At 39.8% G+C, this 20317-nt stretch overlaps 1 protein-coding gene across 5 annotated transcripts in view; it reads left to right on the plus strand.

Moving 5' to 3' along the window:
• Positions 1 to 20317, plus strand: part of astn1 (astrotactin 1) — a 351757-nt gene that overhangs the window by 310419 nt on the left and 21021 nt on the right. For 3 of the 5 annotated variants that reach the window (XM_016671746.1, XM_016671747.1, XM_016671745.1), the window contains 2 exons: positions 8794 to 8929; positions 13530 to 13659. In XM_016671746.1, the coding sequence (XP_016527232.1) occupies positions 8794 to 8929; positions 13530 to 13641 (248 nt within the window). In that variant the 3' untranslated portion in view covers positions 13642 to 13659. Of the gene's footprint in view, positions 1 to 2218; positions 2352 to 8793; positions 8930 to 13529; positions 13660 to 20317 lie in introns of those variants that run through there. The other 2 variants (XM_007552505.2, XM_016671748.1) reach the window with 2 other exon arrangements.

The following is a 20317-nucleotide window of genomic DNA, read 5'->3' on the forward strand; positions in this document are numbered from 1 at the left end:
CATCAGGTTCACAACACTCCCCTGTTTGCGTTGAATGTTCGTTGCCAATAAAGTGTTAACTGGATATATTTCAGAGATAATAAATATGTATTTTATTCCAGTTTGAATCACTTCCAGTCCTCAGTAACCATCTGCCATAAAGCAAACAACCTGTTGTGGTTTGTAGATAAAGCCTCCTCTTCCAGGAGGCGTCACTCGTTCTCTTTTTACTTTTCAAAAATTAATATGTTACAGCAGTATGTCCAGAAAATCAGGGTGGTTACTAGCCTAGCAAAAAAAAAAAAAACATTAAAAAGGTAGACAGAACATAAAGAGATCATCTGGGGTGCAATGTGCTCCCCTGGATACAACAGATTTTATTGTTCTCCTTATGGTTGTTTTATTCTCTGTATAATTGATTTGTTGATTTTTATTGTACAGCACTTTGTGATTTTATGTTTGTAAAAATGCTTTATAAATAAACGTTGCTCACTTACACACTCAACTATGAACAATCGAGCATGGGAGATCTCCAGCTGGGCTTAATATTAATGATATTAGCATATCTGAGTCCTGGTTGCTCCAAGATGGAGCCTGGTAGCAGTAATAAAGGTACAGGTGTGTACAGGTGTGTACCTCCATTAATAATTTGAAGTACTGGCCTTATTCTAATGCTGTAGCCCACTCACGAACACACTGAGCTGATAGTCTTTTAGTTACTGGATTTATTGCAACACTTTTAGAACAGTAACTGTTGTGGTCATGGGTTCCTGTCATCCCTGACCACAACACACAAGATTTAATTCAACGCCTAAAACCAACGACCCACATGCTCCAAAGAAAATACACTTTTCTAATGCCTCTTAATTCGCTCGTGGTGCAACAGAGCCCCGCCAGGTGAAGCGCACACACCTCCAAAGTGCTCAAACGGACAGCTTACTCAGAGACAAAGGATATGGATATGCATGTTTGGCCCTTTTTGTGATGTCAACGATGGCACGAGGGGAATATTCAATTTCCCTCGTGTTGTAGAGCATGTCTGCTCTGACACAGTGAAGTAATCAAATTTACCATACTGTTAGTGTAGCTCCCCCAAGCGAATGTTCTCAGATTCGGTCAACATTATGTGAAAAGTTTGAAATATAAAGCACAACATTTTTGGGGAACATTGTGTATCAATTTTTGGCATGGATGTGTGTTTTTCTTTGCAGGTCAACACCAACTGGGTGTTTGTTTTTTTTTTTATTTGTTTGTTTTTTGTTGTTTTTTTTTATAGGAAAGTGTTGTGGCCCTTTTTGTTGGCTATATAACCACTTGCGTCATAAACAGTCTTTAATCAAAACCATACACGAAAGAGACTTGGTGCACTGTGACTTTATTTCCATATAAAAGAACCTGATGTCTAATATGAGTCGAGATTTCACAGTGCAAACATGATCATCTTTAAAGCACCTGTCCTTTCCATTAAGGAGTAGAGAAAAACAGCAGTGTCTAAGACACACACACGCACACACACACACACACACACACACACACACACATTCTGAACTGACGAAAGCAGAGACGACTTCAAAAGTTATTCCATAACTCAAATCAGCCTCCTGGCAGTTGTTGATTCTTTCCAGCCAATCATACTTTAAGAATGCCAAGGGTAAACAACTCCAGCTGAATGACAAGTTCCTGAGAGTTATGGTTCTTGATCATCTGTAAAACTGGATCTTCACAGGCTGTGTGTGGCGTTAAAATATTCCTTCCTGTGATCCAAAAAAAAAAAATCTTTATATAACGTGGTATAAATTGATTATTGTGTTAACGTTGACTTGCATCATTGGTGGTCCTGAATAATAGTTCCATTCCAAACAATCCTATTATATCTTAAATTATGCATTGTTTGAAATCTATGGACATGATTGTAGTAATGTGAAAGGAAGCAAGAGATACAATCCTGTAAGAAACAGATTTCTTAGATGTTTTGCTTTCTATCACACTTAAACATCTCAGATCATAACATTTATTTTAATAGATAAACATAGCCTGAGTAAATACCAAATCTATGTTAAAAATAGGATTTTGTTCATTGAAGGAAAGAAGCTTTTCAAACTGACTTGACCCAATTGGAAAAGTTAATCACCCCTCATAAATTTCCTTTATCACACCCAGTTGCAATAACATTAAAAAAAGCTAAAATATGTCAACAAGCTACATGGCCTAATCTGAATTTTTTTTTTTAAAAATTCAGGAACAGCTCAAGTTTTGGGACTTCAGTGAACCACAGCAAGACTCTGTCCAAACAGGAGGTGTGGAAACGGTTTGTGGACTTAACATGTACAAAGTTGAACTTTCTGGAAGATTTAAGTCCTGTCCCAGTGGAAAGCTTACACAGTATTTCAGGAAAAGAAAATCATATCGACACTCAAACCCGGTTAGTTGTTGCGGCCTTATCTTTTGACTTTCATATCAAAAATCCCTCCAATTGTCCACCGGTTATCGGCAAAACCAATAACCAATCGGCCGATTACTTTTTCACACAGGGCCCCATTATATTTTTGGCTTACTTTTTCCCCATTACCTGAAATCACCTCAAAACTGCGCCATGAATATTCTTCAAATTATCTTTTTTTTTCTGACTGTAACGTAAAAAAAAAAAATAAATAATAATAATAATAATAATGACACACTAGTAGTTTTGTAAAATACGTCCAGCACATGGAATATTTCTTGCTATCGCAGCTCTTGTCCAAAACAAGCTGCCTGTTTGTGTCCATAACATTCAACAGTCTCCATGTCTCCTACAGCGGCTGCTTAAAGTCTTTTCTCCTCACTCAGGAAGTATCAAGACAGAATTTCCTGCCTTAGGCAGATTTACTGATTTTGCTAAATAGACAGATTTACAACATTTCCCAGCTGAACCTTTAACATTCTACCAGTGTCGTCTTAGGAAAGCTGGCTGGCTTGCAATTCAGAAATCAAATGCATTTTTTTTTTTTTTTTTTTTTGCTTCAGACCCTGGGAAATGCATTCTTTTACACAAGAATGTTCCTCTACATTTTGTTATCGAATGGACTTTTTCTGCCAGCTGCTCAGCTGTCTGATGGTGTAAATTAGAAACATTTTATAACCAAGTTTCTTTTTTTTATTCCTCAGAAACCGTTTTGGAAGTATAAGCCATCTGTTCACCAAGTGAATCTCTTTCTGTCATTTCATATCCATCTTCATAAAACCCAAACCCTGCAGAAAGAGATTTTCACTCTACATATTGAAACTGGGATTTTTTTTTTCTACACTTCGGCTGACAATAAATCTAGAATTTTCTTTCCGTATTACATTTTTGGTAGAAGACGCACAAAATCTGAAGGAATAAATCAGGAGATGTGTAATGGCATTAAAAAAAAAAAACAACTAAATTTTGATTGCTCCTAGACTTTGTTTGATGAAGTTAGGTTAAACTAATGCTTGCTAAGATAAATATGTCAGAGCATCACAGCTTGTTGCATATGTGGCTGCAGACCAGTCAGGGTTCCCAAGGTGACCTCCGTCTACCACTGGAAGGAGCAACTTTGGGAACATTGGCATCAGAAGTGGACCATGGAGGAATGAAGGAAGGAAGGCAGCCTAATCCGAGGAATCTTGGTGTTGGTGAACACAGGCCTGGGTACCGATTTATGTTTCTGCTGGTAGCCCTAATAGGTCCGACTTTATTTGGTTAGATAAGAGATTATAATCTGTTATCCATGAGAACTAACTGGTCCATTATGGGACTAAGAATGATGGAAGTAGGATTTAATATGAAGTCTTTCAAAAATAATTTTAAATTAAATTAAATTATGCGAGTAATTTGACAATTTAATCTCCCCATTTCATTAATAATACTTATTTATTGAAGTAAATAAACAAATTCAGTGGTACATGGGTACAAAATGGTTTATTTACAATAACAAAATGGCAGCAGGACGCGGAGACACAAGATGGCAACACATGAGGACAAGATGGGAGGATGGATTGTAGCATCGATCAAGAACCAGTCAATTCCTCCCTGCTTTCCCACACTAAAGCTGCTGTGACCACTGCCTGCTGCAAGTAAAACTGACTGATCGTGAGAACCTCACCACCCCAGGGAAGAAAATACAATAAAAGGAGCGCTCCCTCCTGAGATTCGTAGTAACCATCTCAAGCTGGCCCAGTCGACAAGAATCGGGGAGAGAAAGGTTTGCTCTGATTTACCTCCAGGATCGATTTCATCTTCGTCTGTCAGCAATCAATGCGGCCCGTGTCCATTTTTTTTCTCCCGCTCGGGGTGAGTCATGTCCATAAATGCCATGGCAGCACACAGTGTTCACAGTGTTATTGGTCTCGTTTGACTCTCATTTATAATAAAATCTGGTCATTACAGGTCTATCTGGTTCTTTAAACAAACTTCTGTGAGTTTTATTGCTTCCAAATGTTCTGCCATGAAGTCCTCTAATATATGACTCAAATGTTTTGCTGCAGATGCACAGAATACAAGTAAACCCCGTTCAAGGAGGAAAAGAAGTTAAATAAAAACAAACAAGAAAATAAAAACTTGTTTGTTTCCTTAAAAACATGTTTCCTTTATTGCCCCTTTTCCACTTGTACCATCCCAGCACGGCTCAACTCAGTTTGACTCGACTCTACATGGTTCCGTTCAATTTCCCCTCACAGCTGAGCACCACCTCTACGTGTTTGGGTCGTCCTACCAGGGCAGCTTCAGAGTCTGAAAAGTAAAGTCATACGATTTGGACGTTGTGTCGTTTTCAGTGTTGCCATTTTCAATAAAACGCCAAATGAGCTCTGTCGTCTTTGGGAATTTTTACAAATACCAGGGCTGATTCTTGTCAGGAAGTCGTTTCTGTGACACAATCGTTGACTCTTCTCCCCCCAGTCAGTCAGTGGCCGGCAGTCTTCTGACATCGTATTTTCACCCTGATTTGTACACTTGGAACCCAGGTCGAGTGAAAAAGGGGCTGGTACCATGTCGACGTCGCTAAAGGAGGAAGCCCATAACCAAGTCCAGCCATGCCGAGTTGGTACCAGTGGAAACAGGGGACAGTTTGTGGTTTCCCCACAGGCGTGTGAATGTAGATACTTTTGGGGGGGTGGATTTTATCGTTATTAAATAATGATTTACAACAAAATACATCATTCTATGGATAACAAAAATATCTCTAAAGTTACTTCGGGTTCTTACAGAAAAACCTGGGTAAATATGTTTAATAAATCCCAAAATTGGAAAAAAAAAATGTACTCACTAAATTGCCTAGATGTTATCATAAGTTATCATTTAGTGGACACATGGCAACAATGAGCAGTAACTGTTGGGTGCTTCCTGCAGCTTGAGTCACTCTTTTAAGATAAAGGACATTGATTAAAGTTATTGATAGCCAGCTGTTATTAGTTTTCCTTTCTGTCAACACAGTGATCATACAGTAGGAAACAACAAAGTGCATAGAAAATCAAACCACTAACCTCTCCCTATGCTGTGTCTTTACTGGAGTTTGCAGCTGCTGGGAGTGAATCTAACCCCCAGCGAAGGGATTCAAACACTACATACATAAGAAAATTATACTTTGGGGTTTGCTGGGGTTGCTAGGTAACAGTGCACTGCCGTGACAATCAGGAGGTTTTTGAAGCTACTTGTTTTCCAGACACACACAAATAAAAATAACTTGTTACCTCGAAATGACTGGGTTTGTTTTAAAGTTCTCGGGCTGCTTTTAGAAGCAGTTGAGTCCCAAATAGAAATACAAAAATGTACTAAGTCTCAATTTCACATAATATGCCCAGTTTAAGACTGTTTACCACCAAAAAAATAGCTAACCAGAAGAACTAAGATCAACTCCTGTTCATGTTGGAGTTAAAATTTTACTAATTTCTGCCCCCATAAATGCCAATATATGACACAGTAATAAATCACAGCCCAACTGCTGATGTTGAATTTTCTCTACCATGACTGTATTCTTCTGGCCACGTTTGTACATCACCAGCTGCTCTCACTCAGACACCGAAATAAATTCTTAGCATGTTTCCATATTGGTATATTCCAATGAGGATTAAAATACAGCTCCATACCCACAGAGAGGATGTTCCACCACGCTTTCCAATTAATATACTAAGTGGTTCAAAGCTTCACAATGTCACTTTTCATTTAAATCTCCAGCCGTGTTTATGCCTTTCACTCCTCTGACAGTCCTCAGATCTGAGTAAACATCCTCCTCTGGCAGCTTGGACACACTTTCTTTTTGTTATTAACAGACTGTCCCACTCTTTATGTTTCCATGGCTCTTGTTAACCAGATGGTGACACGAGAGGATGACCACCGCGAAGCGCCCATCACTCACCGCGTATCCTATGTGATTGCTTGAACCCTCGAAAAGCTTGTATAAATATCCTGTTTAAGAAAAACCGACCACCTCAGTCCATACACACACACACCCACACACACACACTCATACACCGCAGGGATGTATAAATACACAGAGACAAGCATTGCTTGTGCAGAGCATACTCAGGGATGGCCACCTCAGAACCACCATCACTTTGCACACCTTTCATACTAGTAGGCTTGGTTTTTCCTCTGTGCAGTGAAATCCACTCCCTGGGGGCCAGCTGGCCTTCTGATGCATGTATGGGTGCCAGCAAGGGATACAAAGCTAGCTGTGTGTGTCAAAAGGAGCATCTATAAACCCCTGAAAAGAAGGTAGTGGAGATGCTGGAGGTTCATCTGCTGAACGTAATAATTGGCAAATGTCGATTTTTAGCACAAGTGGCTTTTTAAGAATTCTTTAAGACCATTATTCATTAAATTTAAGATGTGTATAACATAAATGTACAAAATAACATTGTATATTTTATATAGTAGTAGAACCACAGATTGGGGGTTGGCAACAGAAGTTAGCCCATGGCAAAGACAAATGTCACTTATCCATTAATAGACGCAAAAAAAAAAAAAAGCTAGCTAGGAAAAGGATATTAGCGGTAGCCTCAACCACATCAAGTCACACAACGGAATAAAATGACTCAAACGTTTGACTGACAGGGAAATCCAGTGAGAAAAATAAATTGCATAGAATATACAAAAGTAAATAATTATAAATAAGAAATATTTCATATTATTTAGTGTCTAAAACATTAAAATAAATAAATAAATGTCAATTAATTAGAGAAAATTTGAGGATTAAAACGATTTATGCACTTATTTACAAGGTGGAATATAAACAGGTATGCAGAGTGAGGTAGTGTTTTAATTTGTAAATAACAGATATTCAAGTCCTAGTAAACGAGAGCACAGGAAGAGCTGAGCTCTGTAGCACTCCCCCTGCCTCGGTGGCTGAACAGTGTGGGAAAGCTCTTATGTTAAGCGTGCAGGGAAACAACGTTTTGCAGGACAGTTCTATAACAGATCTGCAGGAAAGGTATTTGGTTGCAGCAGTGGCCGTTATACGGCTACACAGCGCTGGACGGAGTGCAAGTAAAGTTCAGCTGTGCTTTTGAGATTAAACGTCGCAGATGAATGTTGGTAACGGAGCCACGACATTTTAAATCTAAAGTTGGGGAGCATCTGCGGAGCGTGAAACTGCCTTTTTTGTTAATTGCATAGCATTCAGAGCGGAGGGTGAGGTTTTAGGAGAAATGGAGCATTTAAAAACACATTAGCGCTAGAATGCAGCGACGGCAACGATCGGGTTGAACATGTCTGGATATAGAAATAAATGGCAGAAACTTTCAGTAAAATATTTAAATATTTTAAAATTCCCCCCCACACACACGTAGTTACATGATTACAGGAGTAGTAGCAATAGCAGAAGCAGAGTTTTTATTTTTAACTCCTGAATGGGTCATTGGAAGTGGGGTCCACCATCTGCTTGGACACCAGTGTGCAACAGTAAAGTGAAAGTGTGTGAATGGGAGGCATGAGTTGAACCCAATAAAGAGAGATCCTCAACACCATGTTCCTTTTGTGTGTGTGTTTTTTTTCTGGGATGCTCATTGCAGATCTCAGATTTACAATGGCCGTGCCTGGATCGGGTTATTTGGTCCATAAAGTCTCCACGTACTGCAGGCCTGAGTTCTTTTGAAGGAAGCCGTCACTAACGGTGGACACTCCTTCCCTCGTAAAATAAATCAAAGTCAGCCACTTTGGTCATCTGCGCCTTTACACAGTGAAACAGCTTTCCAAGAATATGCCATACCGGTACACACTGTGCCTGAAGGGCTTATATAACACTCATTTTTGTGTGCTTTTGTCATAATATTGAGGTTGCAAAATCTACAGAGTATTTATATTCTTTATTTGTTCACTTGGTATATGACATGTTTGTCATACATAAACATGACATAACTGAACAGCAAAAGAATAGAGGAATGTAAGAAAGCCTTGTCTTTTTGACAGAAAATGAAAGGATTTAGATTGAGAAGAATGCCTTTCCTGTTTTTACAGTATCTTTAACTATGACTATAACTATGATTCTGCCTGAACATGAACAAGTTTTTTAGCGTTTAAACCTGGACCATAAAAATCCAACATAGCTGAACTACTAAGAGTTGGGGGAGGAGGAGGAAATAACTTTGTCTCATAGACGGGTTGATTTGAATGTTTTCCGTAGTAAATTAAACCGTCTTTTGTATGATCTGAAACACTGACTCGCCACAAAAAGTAGAATATCAGAGCAGATAAAAAAAAAAGCTTTTCACAACATTGTTTGTTCATGTTGCAGCAAAAGGTGCTAAACCACAGTCTTTCCAAAGCAGCGGTCTTTCCAAAAAAATGCATTAACCCATCCATTCTCTGTTCTGCAGAAACCCTCTTGAGCTTCGTGGACGACATCCTGTCTGGGGCCAGGTCTCCATGTGTGATGCTGGGGGACATCCCAAACCTGCTGTCTTCCTCCATCAGTCTGATCATTCGCTGCCTGGAACCTGACGCAACATACATGTGAGTTGACACTCGGTGCTCAACACGTGAAGAAAGGTACACACTTGCTTTTCCAAGGTGTCATAAATTGCCACTGATGGAAGCTTAAGGTGCAGTCCACAAATCAAGTGCTGCAGTGTCTCTGAAATGCTCTCTGGTGAAGTTAATCAGGCCTTACTGTTGTCTTTATTGCCATTATTTGCTGTCAATATGAACCCATAAGGACTGCAAAAATCATTTCATTTGCTAATAAAAAAAAACGTTTGACTGCAAAATTGCTTTAGCAGACAGACGTTAGCTTTAGCCAGTCCAATAAATGAGCTTGTTTCTCTGTGTTTGCCACTAATTTTAGCTTTGAGTAAGAAAGGAAGTACAGATATTTAAATGCTTTCACTTTGCCTTATTTACCAGCTTGGTTTCTTTAACATGTGGAAAATGTAAAAGAGGGAGTTTTGAAAAGTGTTTGCTTTTTAAGAAGTATCATTTATTTAAAAAAAGAGCAAAGTTCTCATCTTAATTAACAGCATAAAATTTAGATCAACTTTTGAACTGGTCCACATGAGAAACAAAAAGAAGATTGCTTTTTGTCCGAGGCAGGCTAACATTGAAACAAATCCAGGTGACTCCATATATCCACTATCATTGCGAAGCCTCTTTAACTGCATTATGACAACATAACTCTGAAAAATGGAAATAAAAGCAGATCGTTGCCTGAAGTATTCTCTCAGTGCCAGTGGAGTCCTCAGTTAGTCCTCAAGGCGTGCTGTCTCGCATGTTTCAGATCATTCCCTGTTTCAGCACACTTGAAGTAAATGGACTTTGGAAAACTTGATGACATGCTGAGAAGGCAATTCAGCCATTTGACTCAGCTATGTTGGCACAGGAACACATGAAACACAGGAAAGCAGTCTAACATTTAAAACGTTTTCCTCTAAAAATCACTGGTCCCACAATTGTTAGCATCCTCCTTAAGCCAATAAGACATCGCTTGGTCTTCCATAACGTTTTACGAGATTTGAGAGAGGCAATTTATTGGCTGTTCTCGCTTCCACGATCTCTCCAGATCACCATGAGTCCTGGATCTGCTTTTATACTTTCATCTCTATAGTTTATCCTACATGGTTTCTTTATGGAGTTTAGGTCTGAGATAATAACCCGGGAAGAGAGATTGACTTTATATCCGGTAAACCATTGTTTTGTCTTGACTCGATCACTTTGTTTTTATCGTTACCCCGTTAAGTCTTCCCAGGGTTTGGTTAGCTCAGTAGATATTAATGCAACATTTCAAATAATTATTGAGGCTAAAGCTGTCCAATAAGGTTTGTTTCAGAGGAGAAACACAACCACGTAATCACATTTTCTTCCTCATGCTCAAAAATAAGCATAAGGTGCACTTCCATATTTGTTCCATCTTTACGTTTGTAATGGTAGGACAGAAAAGGTTTTTACATGACATGCAGAAGGAGATGGAAATACCATTTAAAGGTTGTGGTGCAGACTTGGTGACCTAATGTTGCCCCTCCTGACTGCAGTGACCTTTGAACCTTTTCATTCCCTTCCATCCCATTGTGGTTTTTGTGTGGGTGACAAAATAAACTGCGTTGTTATATTTATAAAAATAAAAACATTTGATTAGATAGGAGGTGAAATTTGAGTGAGATAATGAATCTGCTTTAGAAGATGAATTTGTCTAATTTTTAACACACCTTTATCAACAGTTGCAGAGGAGGCTCTATTTCAATGTAGCACCACTGAATATCCCTAAAAAGTGCTAAGTTATGACACGTCATTTCTAGGAAACTTTAACGTCTCTCTTGAAACTTGCCAGAAAAAGCATGTTGTGTCACCACTCTGGCTGAAAGCAGCTTCTTTAATGCCCTCCGTAAATCATCCTACACTTTGACTGTAGAGACGATGACTCATTAAAAAGCTTGCAGAAAAAGGCCATTTGTATGTGAAGAAGTTATAAGATTCAAAAATACTGACTCATTAACTGCAGCAGTTTGACTGCTTTGTTATATTTCTCTTTGAAATTTGATGCTTTGAAACTGGACCTCTGTCTTTTTCAGAAGCTCCTGCTTTTTCTGACATCATCATCACAGCAATGCTTCTCCATTATGTTGTTTACAACCTTTCTTCGGAGCATTGCACTGGGAAGTAGATGTTTTTTTTTCTTTTTGAAAGTAGGTGGCCTTTTGTGAGTGCAAGTGTTTAGGCACCCCTGAATGGCTGCCAGGGAAAATCAAAGGATTCCTCAAACATGCATTACAGGTGGTGAACCCAGACCATTTCTCTGTCCTCATCATTTCTGGCTGACATCTTGCATGTTACCACTACTCTCCGACTCATCCAACATTACACATCATTGTAAGTTGTAACAAGGTTTGCTGTGTCAGTCAGCACAGGGTCCGGAGCACGGAGACACCAGCAGACAGGCCAGTGTACCAGGAGATGCAGAGGCCGCAGTAGGAGGGGAACAACCCAGCAGGACCACCGCTTCTTTCTTTGTCCAAGGAGGAACAGGGGGAGCACTGCCAGAGCCCTGCAATATGACCTCCAGCAGGCCACTAATGTGCGCGTTTCTGCTCAGATAGTCAGAAACAGACTCCGCCAGGGTGGCGCGACGGCCCTGCATCAATGAGCGGGGCCTGTGCTTACAAGCCAACACTGTGCAGAACGACTCGCATTTGTCAGAGAACCCCAAGACTGGCCAACTCACCACTGGTGGCTCTTTCTCTTCACGGACGAGAGCAGGTTCACACTGAGCTCATGTGACAGACGTGACAGTCTGGAGACGCCGTGGAGAACGTTATGCTGCCTGCAGCATCCTTCAGCATGACTGGTTTGGCAGTGGGTCAGTAACGGTGTGGGGGGAGGCTTTTCTTTGGAGGGCCCTCCACCTGCTAGCCAGAGATGCCCCGACTGACATTAGGTACCAGGATGAGATCCTCAGACCTCTTTGTGAGACCCATAATGTAGCGGAGTGAGCCGTGGATTCCTTCTGCTGCAGGACAATGCTGGGTTTCATTTGGCTGAATTGTGTCAGCAGTTTCCTGCATGATAAAGGCATTGGTGCTGTAGAGTGGCCTGCTCATTCCCCCAGACATGAACCCAGCAGAGTGCATCTGGGACATGATGTTTTCTTCCATCCAACAACTCCACTCTGTCCGCTGCCTCATCAGGGCCGCGTCCAGTTGTTGTAGGGAAGTCATAAAGGCCACACACGCTACCGAGACCCATTCTGACCTGAGGAATTTCCATTGACACTGAATCAGCTGGTGATGTGATTTTTCCACTTTTACTTTTGAATATGATTCTAAATCTAGACCATTATTGAGATAATAATTCAGATTTATATTGATCATTTTTATGTTGTTTTGTTCTCAGCGCAATCCACTATGTAATAAACAAAGACTTACATCTGAAATGTTACATTCATTGCGATGTAGGATATGTTAGCGTAAACTTTATTTTTGGTATTTAACAAGATAATAAAAGTACAAGAAAGGGGAGCTTGAGAAAAAATTCTGAAAACTACTATTTTTCTTTTTTTTTCTATAATGGCTCTTTATTCTTCCTACATATGTTTGTCAGCACAGTAAAAAAAAAAAAAAGCTTTAACATGCGATGCCGTGATCAAGACCGGATTCTTGGATTCTCGCTCAAGCATGTTCACACTTATCTCACACAATCCTTGCCAGAAAGGAAGCCACACACACTGCAGCGAAGGGGAGCAAGACACACTGAGGAATAGAAAAAGGGGGTAAAAGGTTTAGCCAAAAAACCTTAAATCAAACTTTGGGGTTACAAAAGAAAACAGGGGGGGGAGCGTAAAGGTGAAACACGGAGAGAAACGTTTTGAACGTGAAAAGTAATTCGAAGAAAAGGGGCCAGAGGCCAACAGACAGAGCACACGGTTTGGATGTATATGGGCTGAATTAGCCGCCTAACATGCCCTTTTATTTTCAACATCCGCAAGTATCCTGCTCTTTTTATCCTGGCTGACAGCTCATTCATCTCTCCAGGACTAGTACTCTTATCCCCCTCAGGCTGCTGCAGACTCTATATTTCTTATACAAACGGAACCTGGAACGAAAAGCTGGAAACCATATGGTGCCTCTGGTTCGACAAAATGATGACGTGAAGAGAAATATGCCGATACTTTTATGAAAGCTGAAAGCTTCAAGAGAATTTCCTCTGTCTTTGTTGGACGGATGTTTAATCAGTCAAATTAAAAGAAGAAATATGTTGGGGTTTTGTTTGTTTTCAGTCTTTTATTGTGCAAGTTATGTTTTAACCACAAGGTGGCGATATTCAATCAGGAAACGCTACAGTGAGGGCGCTGCGTCGGAACCATACAGGCTGCTATCCTCGAAAATGTGGCTCTTATTAGACTACCAGCTGGCACTGTCTGTCAGTTTGTTGCTCTCGAAACTATGTTGTTGTTGTTAACAGAATAAAATGAAAAGAACAAGAGAACTCTACACTGTAAATCCCGTCACACAGAGTTTGTTCTGTAGAAAACGTCCAAACCCACGAAGCAAAGCAGCTGACTGCAAGCTGCAAGCACGAGTACTTCCGTATCTCCGTGAACCCATTTGTTTGTTTGTATGGTCTTCAGGTTCCGTCTGTGGGCTGTAGACAACACAGGACGGCGGTCCAGTCCGAGTGAGGTCACCATCAAGACTCCGTGTCCGACTGTGGATGATGTCAAAGCGCAGGGTGAGAAATGAGGCCGAATGGGTTCACAACCAGCTCGCTGAGGCCAATTTGTTTTTCATGTGAATAATCGTGCAATTAAGCTTTTTTTTTTTTTTTTTTTTCTTACAGTGTGTCAAACTTAGGGTTAGGGTCTGTGTATTCAGAATATCCAGTGCCTTGTAAAAGTATTCGCACCTCTGAGGTTTTTTTCACATTTTGACTCGAAACGACAATATTTTATTTACCTTATCTTAATTTTACATGATGAAGCAAAAAAGTAGCCTGTGGTTGTAAAGTGGAAGGAAAGGACTTTATGGTTTTCACACCTTTTACAGTATAAATCTCAGGCAGTGTTAAATATGTATTTGTCTTCAATCCCACCTGAGTCAATACTTCATAGAACAATTGTTTACTGAAGGTAATGCTGTAAAATATTAAGGTCTACTGCAGGTAAAGATGCAAAAGATATTTGGGGCATGAATTTACCAGCATTGCACACGTAGGAAAAAGTTTTTTTGTATTTTTTTTTTTAACTTAAAAAATAAATCTAGCTCAGACAATTTGGATTCATCAGTTTTCAAGTCTTGCAAATGTTCTCAATTCCACAGAGGTCTGGCCTTTTACTGAGTCATTGTAACATCAGAATACGGTTCAAAGAGGCTCCAATGGACATCTTAAAGGTTTCTTTTTTTTTGATGAGTCAAAAGTCTATATATGTAACAAAACTAATCAATTTCGCCACAGAATTCTTCGGTAAACAAAAATATCAAGATCTCAGCCATGGAAATGTTTTTTTTACATTTCATGCGGCTCTGAGTGAGCACTCTGTTGCTTTTTGTTGTGTCATAGACGTATCAAGAATCCCGCTCGCAGCTTGGTAAGACGATCTTGGTGCAATTATTTTTGTTGTTCAAAATGCTGACGCTTGCTTTCACAATGCAGTTTCAAATGTGGTCCCCTGGCAAATTAAACACTTTGTTCTTCTGCAGGGTCATGGGCAAATGAAGACAAATGATGTCCATTTGTCTTTGAGTTAGCGATTTTCTCCACCCGCTTTTCCTTTTTGTTGCACAGTTTGAACAGGTCGTTTTCTTTTCACCAAGGCTTTGAATGTAGAGGAAGTAGCAATTAGCAAGCTCTTCCAAAAGTGAAAGTAGAAAGTTTCCTGTAGTAGTGATTTTTTTTTTTTTTTTAAACGGACATCTGGTGATATTCTTGTGATTGTGAGAAAATTGTGCATAAAATAATGCACATCCTCAGCATGGATTGTGAAAGAATCAGTGCTTGTGGGGGGCCACCGACTGAGAGCTCATTGTTCATTTTCCTCCTGGAAAACGAACCTCTTCAGCACAGCCGACACTAAGGCCGACTTTCTTACCTTCTTCCAGTGGTTGCTGTTCTCCTGCATCACTTGTTGCAAACTTTAAAGGGATCCGCTTAATTCTGCCTTACAGCTATGAGTTTCTTTTTGCCGCTCTTCTAAAAAGTCCAGATTTGTGGAGCAAACGCCTAATTGATCCTCCCACCTGAGGATCAATTAGGCTGCTTTCAGTGTTACAGTGTTACTATGGAGATCTTGGCTGCTTCTCTAAAGAAGGTGGTATTTGACTCAGCTGGTTAGTTTAAGTGGGAAGCCTTGTTTTGGTAGATCTTGCAGTTGTGCTATGCTCTTTATGTGTTTGGACAGATGATTGAACGACGCTCTGTGATGTTGCATTTCAGCATAAAGCCTCCTCAAACCGCCTCCCTCCCCGGTGTGTCTTTTCCGATACTGGTTGTTCTCTTATATTCAAATCTCATGGCAGCTTTGTTTATAGATTAAATTGCACACATATAAAACCCTGATCTCACAAATATGTTCTACATTCAGTTGATGTATCACATAAATGTCCAGTAAGACATATTTATGTTTAAAGCTGCAATGGGACTCAATTTTGTCCAACTTTAAGGCGCATTAGCACTTCTGCAGGGCACTTTAACCTTTATTGTAAAAAGCATGAAAATAGAGCGACCAAATGGAATCACTAAATAGTTCTCAAAAGTTCTGTTATTAGATGAAATAATTCCTGCCTGTTTGGAGCTATTTCTCAGTAGATGTCATGTGAGTTCATAGAGTGAGTCATAAAGTCACAGGCAGATAGTTTTCCCCTCTCTGGATCAGGACTNCTGAGTAAACATCCTCCTCTGGCAGCTTGGACACACTTTCTTTTTTTTATTAACAGACTGTCCCACTCTTTATGTTTCCATGGCTCTTGTTAACCAGATGGTGACACGAGAGGATGACCACCGCGAAGCGCCCATCACTCACCGCGTATCCTATGTGATTGCTTGAACCCTCGAAAAGCTTGTATAAATATCCTGTTTAAGAAAAACCGACCACCTCAGTCCATACACACACACACCCACACACACACACTCATACACCGCAGGGATGTATAAATACACAGAGACAAGCATTGCTTGTGCAGAGCATACTCAGGGATGGCCACCTCAGAACCACCATCACTTTGCACACCTTTCATACTAGTAGGCTTGGTTTTTCCTCTGTGCAGTGAAGTCCACTCCCTGGGGGCCAGCTGGCCTTCTGATGCATGTATGGGTGCCAGCAAGGGATACAAAGCTAGCTGTGTGTGTCAAAAGGAGCATCTATAAACCCCTGAAAAGAAGGTAGTGGAGATGCTGGAGGTTCATCTGCTGAACGTAATAATTGGCAAATGTCGATTTTTAGCACAAGTGGCTTTTTAAGAATTCTTTAAGACCATTATTCATTAAATTTAAGATGTGTATAACAGAAATGTACAAAATAACATTGTATATTTTATATAGTAGTAGAACCACAGATTGGGGGTTGGCAACAGAAGTTAGCCCATGGCAAAGACAAATGTCACTTATCCATTAATAGACGCAAAAAAAAAAAAAAGCTAGCTAGGAAAAGGATATTAGCGGTAGCCTCAACCACATCAAGTCACACAATGGAATAAAATGACTCAAACGTTTGACTGACAGGGAAATCCAGTGAGAAAAATAAATTGCATAGAATATACAAAAGTAAATAATTATAAATAAGAAATATTTCATATTATTTAGTGTCTAAAACATTAAAATAAATAAATAAATGTCAATTAATTAGAGAAAATTTGAGGATTAAAACGATTTATGCACTTATTTACAAGGTGGAATATAAACAGGTATGCAGAGTGAGGTAGTGTTTTAATTTGTAAATAACAGATATTCAAGTCCTAGTAAACGAGAGCACAGGAAGAGCTGAGCTCTGTAGCACTCCCCCTGCCTCGGTGGCTGAACAGTGTGGGAAAGCTCTTATGTTAAGCGTGCAGGGAAACAACGTTTTGCAGGACAGTTCTATAACAGATCTGCAGGAAAGGTATTTGGTTGCAGCAGTGGCCGTTATACGGTTACACAGCGCTGGACGGAGTGCAAGTAAAGTTCAGCTGTGCTTTTGAGATTAAACGTCGCAGATGAATGTTGGTAACGGAGCCACGACATTTTAAATCTAAAGTTGGGGAGCATCTGCGGAGCGTGAAACTGCCTTTTTTGTTGATTATGTAGCATTCAGAGCGGAGGGTGAGGTTTTAGGAGAAATGGAGCATTTAAAAACACATTAGCGCTAGAATGCAGCGACGGCAACGATCGGGTTGAACATGTCTGGATATAGAAATAAATGGCAGAAACTTTCAGTAAAATATTTAAATATTTTAAAATTCCCCCCCACACACACGTAGTTACATGATTACAGGAGTAGTAGCAATAGCAGAAGCAGAGTTTTTATTTTTAACTCCTGAATGGGTCATTGGAAGTGGGGTCCACCATCTGCTTGGACACCAGTGTGCAACAGTAAAGTGAAAGTGTGTGAATGGGAGGCATGAGTTAAACCCAATAAAGAGAGATCCTCAACACCATGTTCCTTTTGTGTGTGTGTTTTTTTTCTGGGATGCTCATTGCAGATCTCAGATTTACAATGGCCGTGCCTGGATCGGGTTATTTGGTCCATAAAGTCTCCACGTACTGCAGGCCTGAGTTCTTTTGAAGGAAGCCGTCACTAACGGTGGACACTCCTTCCCTCGTAAAATAAATCAAAGTCAGCCACTTTGGTCATCTGCGCCTTTACACAGTGAAACAGCTTTCCAAGAATATGCCATACCGGTACACACTGTGCCTGAAGGGCTTATATAACACTCATTTTTGTGTGCTTTTGTCATAATATTGAGGTTGCAAAATCTACAGAGTATTTATATTCTTTATTTGTTCACTTGGTATATGACATGTTTGTCATACATAAACATGACATAACTGAACAGCAAAAGAATAGAGGAATGTAAGAAAGCCTTGTCTTTTTGACAGAAAATGAAAGGATTTAGATTGAGAAGAATGCCTTTCCTGTTTTTACAGTATCTTTAACTATGACTATAACTATGATTCTGCCTGAACATGAACAAGTTTTTTAGCGTTTAAACCTGGACCATAAAAATCCAACATAGCTGAACTACTAAGAGTTGGGGGAGGAGGAGGAAATAACTTTGTCTCATAGACGGGTTGATTTGAATGTTTTCCGTAGTAAATTAAACCGTCTTTTGTATGATCTGAAACACTGACTCGCCACAAAAAGTAGAATATCAGAGCAGATAAAAAAAAAAGCTTTTCACAACATTGTTTGTTCATGTTGCAGCAAAAGGTGCTAAACCACAGTCTTTCCAAAGCAGCGGTCTTTCCAAAAAAATGCATTAACCCATCCATTCTCTGTTCTGCAGAAACCCTCTTGAGCTTCGTGGACGACATCCTGTCTGGGGCCAGGTCTCCATGTGTGATGCTGGGGGACATCCCAAACCTGCTGTCTTCCTCCATCAGTCTGATCATTCGCTGCCTGGAACCTGACGCAACATACATGTGAGTTGACACTCGGTGCTCAACACGTGAAGAAAGGTACACACTTGCTTTTCCAAGGTGTCATAAATTGCCACTGATGGAAGCTTAAGGTGCAGTCCACAAATCAAGTGCTGCAGTGTCTCTGAAATGCTCTCTGGTGAAGTTAATCAGGCCTTACTGTTGTCTTTATTGCCATTATTTGCTGTCAATATGAACCCATAAGGACTGCAAAAATCATTTCATTTGCTAATAAAAAAAAACGTTTGACTGCAAAATTGCTTTAGCAGACAGACGTTAGCTTTAGCCAGTCCAATAAATGAGCTTGTTTCTCTGTGTTTGCCACTAATTTTAGCTTTGAGTAAGAAAGGAAGTACAGATATTTAAATGCTTTCACTTTGCCTTATTTACCAGCTTGGTTTCTTTAACATGTGGAAAATGTAAAAGAGGGAGTTTTGAAAAGTGTTTGCTTTTTAAGAAGTATCATTTATTTAAAAAAAGAGCAAAGTTCTCATCTTAATTAACAGCATAAAATTTAGATCAACTTTTGAACTGGTCCACATGAGAAACAAAAAGAAGATTGCTTTTTGTCCGAGGCAGGCTAACATTGAAACAAATCCAGGTGACTCCATATATCCACTATCATTGCGAAGCCTCTTTAACTGCATTATGACAACATAACTCTGAAAAATGGAAATAAAAGCAGATCGTTGCCTGAAGTATTCTCTCAGTGCCAGTGGAGTCCTCAGTTAGTCCTCAAGGCGTGCTGTCTCGCATGTTTCAGATCATTCCCTGTTTCAGCACACTTGAAGTAAATGGACTTTGGAAAACTTGATGACATGCTGAGAAGGCAATTCAGCCATTTGACTCAGCTATGTTGGCACAGGAACACATGAAACACAGGAAAGCAGTCTAACATTTAAAACGTTTTCCTCTAAAAATCACTGGTCCCACAATTGTTAGCATCCTCCTTAAGCCAATAAGACATCGCTTGGTCTTCCATAACGTTTTACGAGATTTGAGAGAGGCAATTTATTGGCTGTTCTCGCTTCCACGATCTCTCCAGATCACCATGAGTCCTGGATCTGCTTTTATACTTTCATCTCTATAGTTTATCCTACATGGTTTCTTTATGGAGTTTAGGTCTGAGATAATAACCCGGGAAGAGAGATTGACTTTATATCCGGTAAACCATTGTTTTGTCTTGACTCGATCACTTTGTTTTTATCGTTACCCCGTTAAGTCTTCCCAGGGTTTGGTTAGCTCAGTAGATATTAATGCAACATTTCAAATAATTATTGAGGCTAAAGCTGTCCAATAAGGTTTGTTTCAGAGGAGAAACACAACCACGTAATCACATTTTCTTCCTCATGCTCAAAAATAAGCATAAGGTGCACTTCCATATTTGTTCCATCTTTACGTTTGTAATGGTAGGACAGAAAAGGTTTTTACATGACATGCAGAAGGAGATGGAAATACCATTTAAAGGTTGTGGTGCAGACTTGGTGACCTAATGTTGCCCCTCCTGACTGCAGTGACCTTTGAACCTTTTCATTCCCTTCCATCCCATTGTGGTTTTTGTGTGGGTGACAAAATAAACTGCGTTGTTATATTTATAAAAATAAAAACATTTGATTAGATAGGAGGTGAAATTTGAGTGAGATAATGAATCTGCTTTAGAAGATGAATTTGTCTAATTTTTAACACACCTTTATCAACAGTTGCAGAGGAGGCTCTATTTCAATGTAGCACCACTGAATATCCCTAAAAAGTGCTAAGTTATGACACGTCATTTCTAGGAAACTTTAACGTCTCTCTTGAAACTTGCCA

The sequence above is a fragment of the Poecilia formosa genome, unplaced genomic scaffold, assembly GCF_000485575.1.
Source record: "Poecilia formosa unplaced genomic scaffold, Poecilia_formosa-5.1.2 Scaffold49, whole genome shotgun sequence".
Lineage (NCBI taxonomy): Eukaryota > Metazoa > Chordata > Actinopteri > Cyprinodontiformes > Poeciliidae > Poecilia > Poecilia formosa.